General features: G+C 43.1%; 1 protein-coding gene across 2 annotated transcripts in view; it reads right to left on the bottom strand.

Moving 5' to 3' along the window:
• LOC119175529 (uncharacterized) overlaps window positions 1-13,538 on the bottom strand; it is an 83,248-nt gene that overhangs the window by 6,377 nt on the left and 63,333 nt on the right. The window contains exons 8-9 of one of the 2 annotated variants that reach the window (XM_037426450.2): window positions 8,246-8,316; window positions 5,369-5,479 (exon numbers count right to left, since the gene is read on the bottom strand). The exons of the other annotated variant lie outside the window; for it this stretch is intronic. Coding sequence (XP_037282347.1) covers window positions 5,369-5,479; window positions 8,246-8,316 — 182 coding nt within the window. The remainder of the gene's footprint in view (window positions 1-5,368; window positions 5,480-8,245; window positions 8,317-13,538) is intronic. 2 annotated transcript variants of the gene reach the window in all.

Genomic DNA, 13,538 nt, shown 5'->3' on the forward strand with positions numbered 1-13,538 from the left:
TAGTGTCGACGGACGCATCAGAGTGTGGAGTTGGAGCGGTCCTGAAGCAGGTGGACAGACATAAACTGCACACTGTTGCTTTCGCATCTCGAGTCCTTTCGCCAGCTGAGAGGAAATATTCGGTAGGAGAACGGGAAGCGTTGGCCTGTGTTTGGGCGTGCGAGTGGTGGCACGTGTACTTGTGGGGACGCCACTTCAGGTTGCTCACTGATCATCAAGCTTTGGTGGCATCGCTTTCAACCCAAGGAACAGGAAGGCGCCCCTTGCGGGTAGCGCGGTGGACAGAGCGCCTACTACAATAAAACTATACAGTCGAGTACCGCAAGGGGTCGCAAAACCAAGTGGCGGACGCACTCTCACGCCTGCCCACGTCCTCTTTCCAGGAAGAAGAAACGCTGTTTGATGAGGTTGTATCAGTTCTCGAAATTCCTTCCTGCATTACCAGAGAACAGTTCGAGCAGTCCCAATTGCAAAATAGCGCACAGCAACAAAGCAAAATCTATGTGCAATCGTCGTGGCCTGCACACAAATCGTTATCGGCCGAGCTTCAGCCATTCTTCAAAGTACGTGACGAACTTTCTGGGGTAGACAATCTTATCTTGCGTGGCGAACGGCTTGTGGTTCCCACTTCACTTGCGCAGCAGGTAATCGCTGCAGCACATGAGTCGCATCCCGGAGTGGGGCGAACAAAAGCGCGGCTGCGAGAAAAGTATTGGTGGCCGGGCATAGACCGCCAAGTCGAGCTAGCTATCCAGATGTGTAGCATATGCCAGGAAGCAGACAAGAGCGTCAAGGTGCGAGCTACACCCTTGCAACCGGTTTCCTTTCCAGAACAGCCGTGGCTCAAACTCGGCATGGATATTGTAGGCCCATTTGAGAGGGCGCCCTACGATTGCAGATATGCAATCACGCTTGTCGATTATTATTCCAAGTGGCCCGAAGTGCATTTCTGTAGCGAGACGACAACCAGCACAGTAATACGCTTTTTAGTCGCTGTGTTCGTGCGCGAAGGCCACCCAGAAGAGGTTATTTGCGACAACGGTCCACAGTTTGCATCTCGGGAGTTGGAGGTATTTCTTCAAGATCGCGGCATCCAGGTCAAACATTCGTGCGTATACTATCCACAAGCAAACGGCCAAGTGGAGCGCTTTAACAGAGTATTAAAAACCTTCATTCATGTGGCGGTTCTTGAGCAGCGACCTTTGCGCCAAGTGGTAACAGAGTATCTGGGTATTTACCGATGCACACCGCATGCTACAACGGCAAGGGCTCCAGCTCTTCTGATACACGGGCGGCTGCCTAGAACTCGGTTGTAGGTCGTCGGGCATCCGTCGGTAACCTTCTTTGACGACCCTAACTCAGAACTCCGGCGCTTACGTGAGCGGGTAAAGCAAAAGCAACAGAGCAGCAAATGATACACGGACGCTCGGAGGGATGCAAGAGAAACCAGAGTTCACGTTCGTGACTTCGTCAGAGTGAAGAAACCCACAACTAGATTTAAAGGCAACCTCGAATTCAGCCACCCAAGAGAAGTGATAACACAACAACGCAGGGTGCAACGACCAAGAAAGAGACTACCACCAGAGCATTATGGCTACTAGGTGTAGCAAGAGAAGTTGTGCTAAAGTGAATGAAACGGACGTATCCCGTGCGGTGAATTCCTTTTGTAAACTGTGTGATTTTGTTGTACTAAATAGTTACGTTCATTGTACAGGTTGTATTTTTGTATAGTGTTTTTTTTTGCGTATGTGCCAACACACTCAACTACTAAATCACTAATCTATATAGCTGTTTTTAAGGAAGGGAATGTGTTGTATATTGGTCTGTTTGGTTTCGGTTCCACGATCACTGCCGCTGGTGGCGCCAGTGTTGTTTATATATATATAAGCATGCGCAAGTTGGAATGAAGGGGCTTTTGTTGCGATGGTCACTCAAGTTGTCTAGTCGTTCATTCACCGGCGGCTCACGCCGCCACTACAGTAATATTTTGCAAAACCACTTCAATTCAGTATTTTTGAGCATAAACGATGTCTACTTCAAAGTCATTCTAACATGTGTGCACAAGCTGCCGAATGTCGACGTAAGTACGATGATATCACAAGTACGCGCACTCTGCCCAAGTACGATGATTTCTTGTATTTGCATTGTATTTTCTGCATCTCCAACTGACTGTCAAATTTATGGAAACAGCTTAGCGCATAAAATGGCGCTCTGTTGATGGTATGGTGTGAAGCAAAACGATTGAAATCACTTTTGAAGAAACTAGTAGCACGGCATCACCTCTGTATTACATCAGTATTGCAAGCCTGACTGTCTGATGTGATGTTTTCTTTATTCTGGGTGCTTTCGCAAGTTCGATTGCGTGAGGAAACATTATCTCACGCAAAAGCTGATGAAAAAAATTAAAAGAAAGGCAAAAAACTACAAGTGCGCATTTCATAGAGTGAGAAACAGTTTACTATTGCCATTCATTCTACCAAATCAAGGATGTATCCTAGCAGCTAAAAAGTAAATAAATACGTTTTAGAGCGAGCAACATGAAAAAAAAGGTGGTTACTTGTATGTGACAAAACATGCGCGATGCATCCCAGCTGTCTCAGCTGCATTTTGTATGGAGGCAGAAATGCTATAGACCCCTGTGCTCAGACTTGGGTTTACGTTAAAGAACCCTAGGTGGTCGAAATTTTCAGAGCCCTCCACTACGGCGTCTCTCATATTCATAAAGTGGTTTTGGGACGTTAAACCCCATATATCAATCAAAACATGCGCGATAACACCGTTTGCTACAAAACTACAAGCATGTGTCTGAAGTTTAATTGCGTTTGAATCAAGAAATGACCACTCCCACGATTATCACTGTGTCGCAGTCACTGCATTGTTATTCAACTAAGCTACGTAGCGCTCCAAAAAAATATGTAGCAATTTCTGAGAAAATGTCACCGTGACAGCCAGGTGGAACATGCAGAAAGTGATGGCACTGGCAAACATTCCCCTACAGTACCATGGCATTTCGAACCAGAAGTCAATGCAAATGGGCACCGCAGCCCACAATCCTTTGCGTGCGCCAGGATTTTGCTATCTACGTAATTTTAGCTACCGCTTGAACACGGGAACGTTGCATCTGTCAATCAACGACCTTTACCAAGACAGGCATATTTAGCGACTTCATCAGGTTTCATGATAAATATATTAAACAGCAAATTACGCACAGGCTGATACAAGTTCGTCAACGCATCAGAAACGACGACGAGCAGCGGATTTTCCAAAATAATCTGAGTTGTCAGTTTTGTCACTCAAAAATTGTATAAGAAGGAGTTGCCATGGGCTGGATAAGAATGGCGCTCTAATACCCCCGTCACTCGTGGCAATTTAAATGCACTTTGAGCCAGTGTGCTTACGCTCACGAAGTGTCATTTTGGGGGTGCGCTGCCACACGAAAAAGCGAAGTGTACTTTGGAAATGATGGCAGTGACGATTGATGAATTTGTAGCACAACATATATTTGTTATTTTAGCACCTGTGCCTCATCATCAGAGCACGCTGTCGTCGTGGAAGTAGCACCTGTGGCATACGCCATCTTAAATTACTAGTGAACAACTCACCTACACATGTGAAAGTTTGCCTGGAAGTTAACAACACGACGAACGCAGCCATTGCACAGCATGTCCGCTGAATCGCCCTAGCGTATGTGGCCGCAAACTGCCCAATGTTGAGAGTGGCGAGGTTTTTTGTTTTATTTTGAGACTTGTTTTATCACATAGCAGTATTCCTCATAACAAAAACAATGGTTTAAAATAGTAGCAGCGCTGCTTTAGGCAACAGCGTATTTCTGTACAAGCCACTGGTACCGAGGCTACACACTTCGTCGCAGCCGTCGCAGCGAAGTCAGGTTGGCGAACACACTTGCCGGCAAGTGTACTTTGCAGCAAGTGACACTAAGCTTTCTCATGTGACAGCGCGCAAATTACACTCACGGCGAAGTTTACTCGCTCAAAGTGCACTTAGGTTGCCAAGTGTGACAGGGGCCCTCTTGTACTCACAAGAGTAGCTAGTTTTAGGTCCAAGTGCTACAATGCAAGGAAGCCGCTTACAAGAACATGGTTATTGTAGATTATTAGAGCAGAATATTGAGATAATTGAAACCCTCAAATTGTGACCTAGAGCAAGGGAGCTCGGTCAAAACACACCCGCAAGAGAGAAGGCACGGACACAAGGCACCTGTGTGTCCGTATCTTCTCTCTTGTTGGTGTGTGTTGCCGCTGTTATGCCATCACTTCACAACAAACCAACTCGTCCCCCCCCCCCCAAAAAAAATTTTCTTGAGATAACCTGCAGTCGCGCAGCAATACGAATGACCGCAATAACAAATTGGCGGCAATGCCTACGTGCATTCTCTTTCGCGGAAAGTTAGGTAACTGGCAACCAGCTATGGTGTTATTGTGCTGTTTTTTGCAACTATAGTAAATTGACACTGTGGGGGCTCAATTTAAAGGTACAGAGAAGCATTGTGAGCACAGGCTGCCTTATAAACCAAGTGACCAACATGGTTCCACGTAAAATCGCTGCTGTGTACATAACAAATTTATCCTGCGGCCATATATATATCAGGAAAACAGGTCGGTAAGTTTTTGAGTTATAAAAAGCACTGTATTGATTATAAAATCGATCGACTAGCTTTGACCAGCATCGTTTTCAGTGACAGAGGGTTCTATTTTTCTTGACACCAGAACATTGTCACAACAATAGCCACAAAAAATAAATGGCTGTGAAATTCGACAGCAAATCGTTGCGTTAGCCAGCCTTCCCGGGCGTTATTTTCAAAGAAATTTGTTTGGCTGATTAGGGGTGACTACAAGGCTCACAAAAGGCGGTGTTTCGTAAAGTGAGGAATCTATTGCTTTTATCAATTTGAAGGCGTGCTCACTTTAGGTCTTTTGCTTGAGAAAAAACCTGCCTTATTATACGAACCCAGTTGCTTCGTCAGTGCCATTTGTGCTCCTCTTTTGTTTCACCTTGTGTATAAAGCACTGTGCTACATTTATATCATTACCCTTAAGAGTAGGCTTCAGCATTCTCCACAATAAGTGTCCCTTTGAATAAAGCAGGCACGAGGCACTGCAGATGCTTATAAAGCGGCTTATTGAACTCTCAAACTTGAAGACTGATTGGAGCAGTCTGCCTACCACTCTTTTGTGTCCTCATTCACTTTTTTGGTTACGCTGAAAGTGCCGTCACCACTCAACGCATGAACGGGCTCCGAAGAGCTGCTCTCTAAAACGTTTTCCTCTAGCGAGCTATGAGGCGAAATGCACATATTGCAGTTTATTACATAGGGTTTTTTCATCTTTTTTCATGTTTACATACTTACCATCTACATATGGTTCAAATGTTAACAGAAGACACGTCGGCGTGGCTGTATGAACTTTGTATTGATGTTTCAGTTCAAATGGCAGGTCAATTTCTTTTGCTCTACTGTTCGCTAAAAGAATCATAAAAGAGAAAGCTTGTTGCAGCTTGACATGTCGGTATCACTAAATTACGGTACATACGAGGCCGTCGAAGAAATAGTAAGCACAAATTTGTTGTAAACCGCAATTTAACCCAAGAAACAAAGGATAACCCCACTATACGAAACCTATTTTACTTATGAATATGAAGATGACTTCGTGACTCCACACCACTTTCAGAAGCTAAATTTAACTATAGTCTGCTGGTATTTCTCATTCTAATCATACATCAGCTGCTTCAAAATGAGTGTGAAAATACTCATCAACAAAGGACGCTAGGGTGTGTGATAAGCAAAATTTCAATAAGTGGATCAGGTTGTTTTATATATCAGTGCTTCGAGGAGGAGTTTGCACGAGCAACACTTCCTTAAAGATGACAATGACAACATGACAATGACTTTATTTTCGCATCACTGCAGTGAATGATACGAAGGAGTGGGTGGAAAAAGCTGTCGTTCGCACAGCTCTACGAGGCCTCTAGGACCCTCATTGGCGCTTAACAGCAGCGATGCAGTAACAATAAATCAATATAATTCAGCAATATATAACACAAGACATATATATAAAAAGCAGAATAATGACTAACTTTACAAAATTGAAATTCTTTGCAGAGACAAAAAAGAGCTTATTATAATAACGTTCCTCACACGTGACCTAAATTATTGCAGAAAAGAAAAAAACATACGCGTGTGCAAGATTTAGAAGCGAGAGGCATCAGAAGAATCTTTTTGAGGAATTATCTGTCGTGAGTGCAAAGCAACAGTATAGTGCTTTAAAAGGCATGTTCTGTAATTGTAGTTATTCGCAAATTAGTCTATTTATTATTCTTCGTAAGTTATTTCAAAGTGTTAGTTTTCCATATGCACTGTTGGTATGTTTCAGTATTTCCTTTTACGTATTGCATATACAGGGCTGTTTTTTTTTTTGTAACCTGAAAAGGTGCCTAAGAAAATCTTAAATGGTTTTTAACTCTTGTTTATACGCCTTACATAAATTGTAATCATATAGTGTTGTGGCTGGAAGTATCCTATATTTTAAGAAAGACTCGAATGTGCGGAAAAGCTTAAGATATTTCAATTGTGCGTACGAACGTTTTTGAAGGACGTGTATTGTGTGTCGATTTCCTTGAGTAGTGGTGTCCCAAACAAAATTACAATAATTAAGTCTGGCTAGTGCGCTGAAGGGAGGGTTTTTTGGAAGCAGGTAGATGAGATTGCCTCTAAAACCTTGTAGCTCTGCCTCTAGAGGCCCCATTGTGGGTTATTTGGGAACCACGTTCGTTGCCCAGGTTCGTAAATAAGGTACATGCCTCTCTAACTGCCATGTTCGAAAAATCGCGAATTTGCACAAATTTAGAATTTCAATTCCACATTTCTCTTCCTGAAAATAGTGTACATCTTCAGATGAACACACGTTTGTGTTTGCATGTATGTGCGCATAGACAGTGCGTGTTATTTTTACCTAATAGAGAGTTGATAAGGTTTGCATAATAAACATATATTAAGGTACTGCTGAAGACATAGAACAAAATGCCTAAGAAGCCAAGCAGGCGTTCATTGGAAGCACTTGTGGGCAATGAAACCAGAAGAAGTTTGTTTCCTTAAACGTTGATGGTTCTTTTTTATGATGCACTAATGACTACCAACCTAGAAATGCTTACAAGTGGGTAGTAATGTGCCCGAAGAAGGAAGAGCTTAAGAAAACCGTTCGAGTGCTCCGTTTTGAAAGTGATTCGAACATCCTAGTTGTATGGCGGATTAAGGTGCCCCTTCCAGATTTACGAAAGTTCTAATGTGCTATCACTGTTCCCAATAGAAAAATCAGCGATTTTGCGTCACGGTGCAATTAAGCTTCTTGGATGACTAGCAAGTTCCGTGTATGTTGCACGAAACACATTTCGAAAACATTTGTGTTCGAAACAAGCCATGTCATTCTTAATCATTACACCTGAAAAGCAGTGAGCTGTGTTTTCACTGGCTTGTGCTAATGATCAAATGCGATCACGTGAAGGCTGTTACGACATGTCTAAAACAGCTCACGCTCGAATCAATCAGATGTTTATCTCAACGTTCAAGCCCATAAAACTGAACTGCAGAAATAATGGCATAGTTGATTAAATCGTATAGCGCTCGTAATGTCTTATGGGGCTCTATGATGTAGACCTCTTTGGGGCACGGTATAAGAAACAAAAGTTCAGAAGCGGTGCGATGACTTTTGCGATAATTGAAGTATGAAGGCAATGTTACTACCAGCTGACTACAGGTGACTCTTTCTCTCCCAAGGATGATTCTTTAGAGATGACTAAACAACCTAGATACAGTTTTATACTGAGATTAAGGGACTGATTGTCCATTGACTTAACCAGGGAGAGGCACACCGTGCGCCTGCCTCTCCTAGTATACCTCTAGTACAGCGCTGAAGATGTAATTTCACCCCTGATAAACCTTTTCAGCACCATTTTTTTTTACTTCTAATCATCTCCCCTTGCCTTTTCATCCAGCATCGAATTATATTTCTGTCCGTATCCAATGCTTTTGTGAGAACTACTTGTTAATCAACGTCCACCTACACCATATCAAGCTGAACACTCGAATTATAACTTCTCCTTAACATACCATAAAACTGTAGCTCCCCCGTTGTGCTGAAGCGTGTCAGCGCAGCGGTGCTTTACAGCATACATGCAATCTGTTCCACTGACGTAAACATATTGCTACTGAACGAAAGAAGCAAGCACTTACATTCTTCAAGAAGCCAAATGGAAATTATTGTACCGTCCTGTCTTTTCGCTTCGATGTCAAGATTCCTAGTTCTATGAAATAGGTGAATAAAATAAAAGCTTGTTACGACACTGTGTGCATCGCTAGGTGCCCTTACTTTTTTATGTGCTTGAACTTCATTCACGAAAACTGTGCTCCGACCTCTAGGCACACGCTGCGCCCCATTGTGTTGGAAAAGTGTATTCTAGATTCTAACAGCACATCAGGCAAGAGTTGCAAAGATTCATATGTGGGGTGTAATGTCCTTAAACCTCGGTGGCAAAGAATGCACACACAGTTCCTTGCTTTTTCTTGTTTTTCTGTACTCCTAGTCTGTTGCGCTTTTACATTCTTTATGTCCTATGAACATGATCAATTGTTCATACTTAATATCGTTGACTGTGAGACCCTATTACAAAAATATTTCGTGGAAGACACGCGTCGTCGAGCTCTTTTTGGTGTCCACGCAAGTACCAGAGCAAACGCTACAATTTTTTATCAATCATGCATAGAGACGGCTTATTTGGTGATAATAGGTTACTGAAGGCTGATAAGTGTACGTGCTGCTATCAGTGGACACATGCATGGCTTTTACCGTGAACCTACTTACTAGAGACAAGATACCCAATAAAACTATACAAAATTACCAGTCTTACTACAGTCTTCCTGAACATCACGGCCGTGTAAAATGTACGTAGTAAAGATACCGGACGCATAACGTTCAAAAAACCTGAAGCGACAAGCAAGTTCTATCAGGGTTGAAGACACCACTACAATCCCAAACTGATTCTAGATGTTTATATAGTCCGCGAGTTTAACTACGAATAAATTTCATAACGTTATGTCAGTTCATCATTGTGTTTTTGGTTGAGCTTTGCGTCCTATGACAGCTTCTCTTTAAGAAAGTGACTTAAAGTACCGTGATCGGAGTGATATGGGCCTCCCACGTGTCTGATTTCATGCCATGAAATTCGCTTTCACCCTCGTGCTAAGCAAAGCAGTACTTTTTTTCGCTACCTGAAACAACGGCGGTAATCGGTCAGAAGTGTAGTGCAGCAATTTGACAATCACTGCCTAACCATTCCGTTCAGGTGGTTAACTGCGGCCAACTTCGGTTGAAAACGTCGCCGCCAAAGTAAAAACTCCTTCCGAAAGCAGGGGTCGGCTCCGACGAACGCGCTTCTTTCATTGCTTAGTTGACGCTGCTCTGCTCACAACGCCGTTTCCTAGGCTCAGCGTTGTGACATGAATTTAGTATCTTGATTTAGCTGGGAGTCGTGATTAGAAGCATCAGCCCGCCATTGGAACTTGGGTTCCTCTTCGCGATTTACCGCGGCTTGTAAAGTATTATTTCCGGCCATGCCTAGCAATCTCATAAAAAATACGGATAGGATAAATGATGTGTAAGAGGAATTCTACAGAGAGCTGTACCGAAACCAAAACAACCAGGATGATATCGTAAGAAGCAATAATAGCCCAGAGCAATTCGAAATCTTACCAGTAATAACAGGTGAAGAAATTAGGAATGCCCTAGAAGAAATGTAAAGTGGCAACGCCACTGGTGAAGTTAAGGTAACAACAGACCTGCTGGAATATGGCAGAAAAATTGTGTTAGAAAAATTGCCAACTTTATATACAAAGTGTCTCTTGACGGGAAGGGCCCCAGAATCTTAGAATAACGCCCAACATCATCTCCGCAAGAAGGAGACGTCAAACACTTGAAAAATTACCGACCGATTAGCTTACTGTCCGTTCTCTACAAACTATTTACAAAAAGTAATAGATTCTAGAATGAAGGCGACATTGGAGCTAAATAGTCCAAATGATCAAGCATAATTACATACAGGCTACTCCACAATAGAGCATTTTTATACCATCAATCAGGTAATAGAGAAATGCACATAATACAACCAACCCCTATAAATAACTTTCTTAGAATACGAGAAGGTGTTTGAGTCAGTCAAGACATCAGCAGAAATAAAGGCCCTACTAAATAGGCGCATCGATGAACCATACTTAAAATTACTGGAAGAAATCTACAGTGGATCCACAGCCACCAAAGTTCTCATCAAAACGCTACAGAATCCCAGTAAAGAAGGGTGTAAGCAGACAGACCTGATCTCTCCAATGGTATTCATAGCGTGTTTACAGAATGTTCTTAGAGCCCTAAGTTAAGAACAGTTAGGGATAAGAGCTAATAGAGAGCATCTTAGTAACCTGCGATTCGCTGATGACATTGCCTTGAAGAGTAAGTCAGGGGACGAATTACAGCTCATAATTACTTAACTGGACACGGAGAGCAGAAGAGTAGGTATAAAAAATATGCACAAAACTATAGTATACTGTCCAACAGTCTCGGCAGAAAAGAGGCCTTTGCGATAGGTGGACAAACGCTTGACGTTTTAAAGGAATATGTCTACTTAGGACGTAGAACGTAGGCAGGATAACCGCTTGTCATCAAAGGTAATTGACTGGATTCCCAGAGAAGGCAAACGCATGAAGGGGGGCAGAAGGTTCGTTGGGCCTATGAGATTAGGGGGTTCGCAGGTATAACGTGGCAGCAGAAAGCAGACAACCGGGCTGATTTGTCGAATCATGGGAGAGACCTTTGCCCTGCAGTGTGCGTAGGCAGGCCGTTGGTGATGATAATGATGATGATGATGATGATGATGATGATGACGGAAGGCTGCAGTGTCGTGAGTACAATTCTTCGAAATTTGTCTATTGTTACGGTGTTCACAGGATCCTATAAATGTGGAAGCGTTAACTTGAATACTCCTGTGGCGCCGAACTCTTCACGTGACCTTGAGCTTGTCTTGTGATGCTTGTTTACATCCCCCATTTGCCTGTCGACTTGTTTGATAGCTTTCCTTAGGTGAGAAGCTCTGCGCCCTAGTGAATGGTGGGGCCCAATTACCTCCTTCCCCATTACTCCTTCCCATCTTTTTACAAATTTTTTCTCTACCCTTACCCATGTATGTGCAGTGCTGTTGAGATGATCTCCATGGAGAAACGGCACGCTCTATTTTTTTCTTTTTTTTTCTCTTTCAAAGCCACTCCGTTAAACCGATGTGCGCGTGCTCGGTGGAGCGGCTGCGGATAGTTGAACGATATCGCTCACAACGCTTCAGTGGCGCGCGTTTGGGCCCAACGTCGAGCATGACGTAAAAATGAGGGATTTTCTCGCTAATATTGTCGAACATTGGTGCAGTGAAGCTCATTCATACTCAACACGTCGTACTGCAGTCAGAGATACACAACGGCGGCAGCGATTGTATCCAGCGTGCTTGGCAGAAAAAGTGGCTGCCCAAAAACGATGACCCCAGGTATTTAATGGCCACAAGGCCTGCCACTCCTATTGTGCTGAAATTACTGTCCTATGACCACAAAATATAATACTGTGGAAGTACTGTGGGCTCCTTTTCTTTTGTTAGGCACTATATAAAAGGCCAAGCCCGCTATCAAGAAAACATCTGTGATTCAAAAACAGATAATAAACTGAGCATGTGTCTCACACGCTAAGAAAGGCCTATTTGTGTGAACCCACATTATATTAGACTTGGCGCTGCCGGTATATTCTATAATTACGTACCCATCACAATAATAAGTAACTCTGATAAGAATCTGCCGAAAGGAATTCTGTTTTTCAAAAGATATCTTATATATGTGGCTGCTGGGACAAAACTGTAAACCACTGCAAAATTACGCGCACAGCTTAAGTGGCTGTGTCATTTATTGTGTTCTCCGATTTCTTAATTATGATTATATAAAAAACATTACCTTTTTACATCATAAATATTTCCTCGCAGCAATTTTGCTATTCAAAAAGAGATCATTAAACTAAACATGTGACAGGCGCACCTTCAAGGACCTATTTGTGTGCACCCGCATGCCAGTACACGTAGCGGAGCTGGCTTTTTGTCAATTTACTTCACCACTATTATCACCGAAATATGCAACATTTAGACAAATCAATCGAAAGGGCTTCAGTATTTTGATTGCCATCTGATATATGTGGCCATGAAGACATAACTTTAACAACTGCAAAACTGCGCGGATGGCATACCTGTCTCGATTATTGTATTGTCAAGAACACCTCAACTTATAACTGCAATTGTGCCGCATGAATCTGCTGAAGCACAATACTCAGACAACTACACGTGCAGTGATCTGTACTCGATTATGTAGTGAAATATTTTTTGCATTGTAGATGTCCCACTTCAGTATGAACTGCATAGTTTTAAACTTGTTTGACAGTATGCCGTCAACTTCTTCTAATATATTTTATTATGGCCATTTATTCTTAATATTTGCGATGGGCTATAATATATCCGAGTGCCATCCTCGTTTATGTTGACCCCTGTTGCCCATGACCTGCATTTGAGGACATGTCTGCGTGTCCCCATGTCTCGTCGGTGACAGCGGTAGCCTGGTGTAACTGCATTTTAATTTAAAAAAAAATTATGGCATATTCACGGGGTGAATGATGATGAATGGGCGAAGCTCCGGAGGGATTCATCGGTAAACTGTGAATCTTCCGTGTAATTCGCCCAGTCGATCATCATGTAAAGACGTGAGAAACGCTGTGTGTGTATATACACAAATCAACTTTTATTTGTTCTTAGACGATGGATGGCTTGCGATGTCCCTTGCCTCGCGCGCTCGCACATCGGGATTCTGTCTGCGAGCGCGCGCTGCTGCCGCCTTGCGCTCTCTCCGCTGTGCAGCCTTATCCATCCGGCGACTCCGAGCGCGCGCCAACAGCGAACGGATTTTATTACAACGCTCCCCCTAGCGTACGTCGCCGCACTAAATCGAACGATTGCCTTCAACCAATGACACGCGCCATATGTGACATCATTCCTATTTTATAAGATCTCGCGTCTTTCTTCAACTACAAGCACCGCTTTCTAGTTTATAACATCTTGCATCTTTTCATCATCAGCTACAAGTACCACCATCTAGTAAACACTACAAGAACTAAACGAGAGGTGGCTACATACAGGAGACGGTACCGCCATCTAGTGAACACTGCAAGAACTAAACTAGAGGTGGCTACATACAGGGGACGGTACCGCCATCTAGTGAACACTGCAAGAACTAAACTAGAGGTGGCTACATACAGGCTACAGGGGACGCACAGCCCACGCCCTAAGGAGCTTCGCCCCTAAAAAACAATTTGATCTGACAAAAAACTAGTTACCAAAAAAAAAACTTCCGCCTATATAGTGACGGGAACTACAGGCACATTTTTGTAGAATTACACAATTATACT

This window comes from Rhipicephalus microplus, chromosome X (assembly GCF_043290135.1).
Source record: "Rhipicephalus microplus isolate Deutch F79 chromosome X, USDA_Rmic, whole genome shotgun sequence".
NCBI lineage: Eukaryota > Metazoa > Arthropoda > Arachnida > Ixodida > Ixodidae > Rhipicephalus > Rhipicephalus microplus.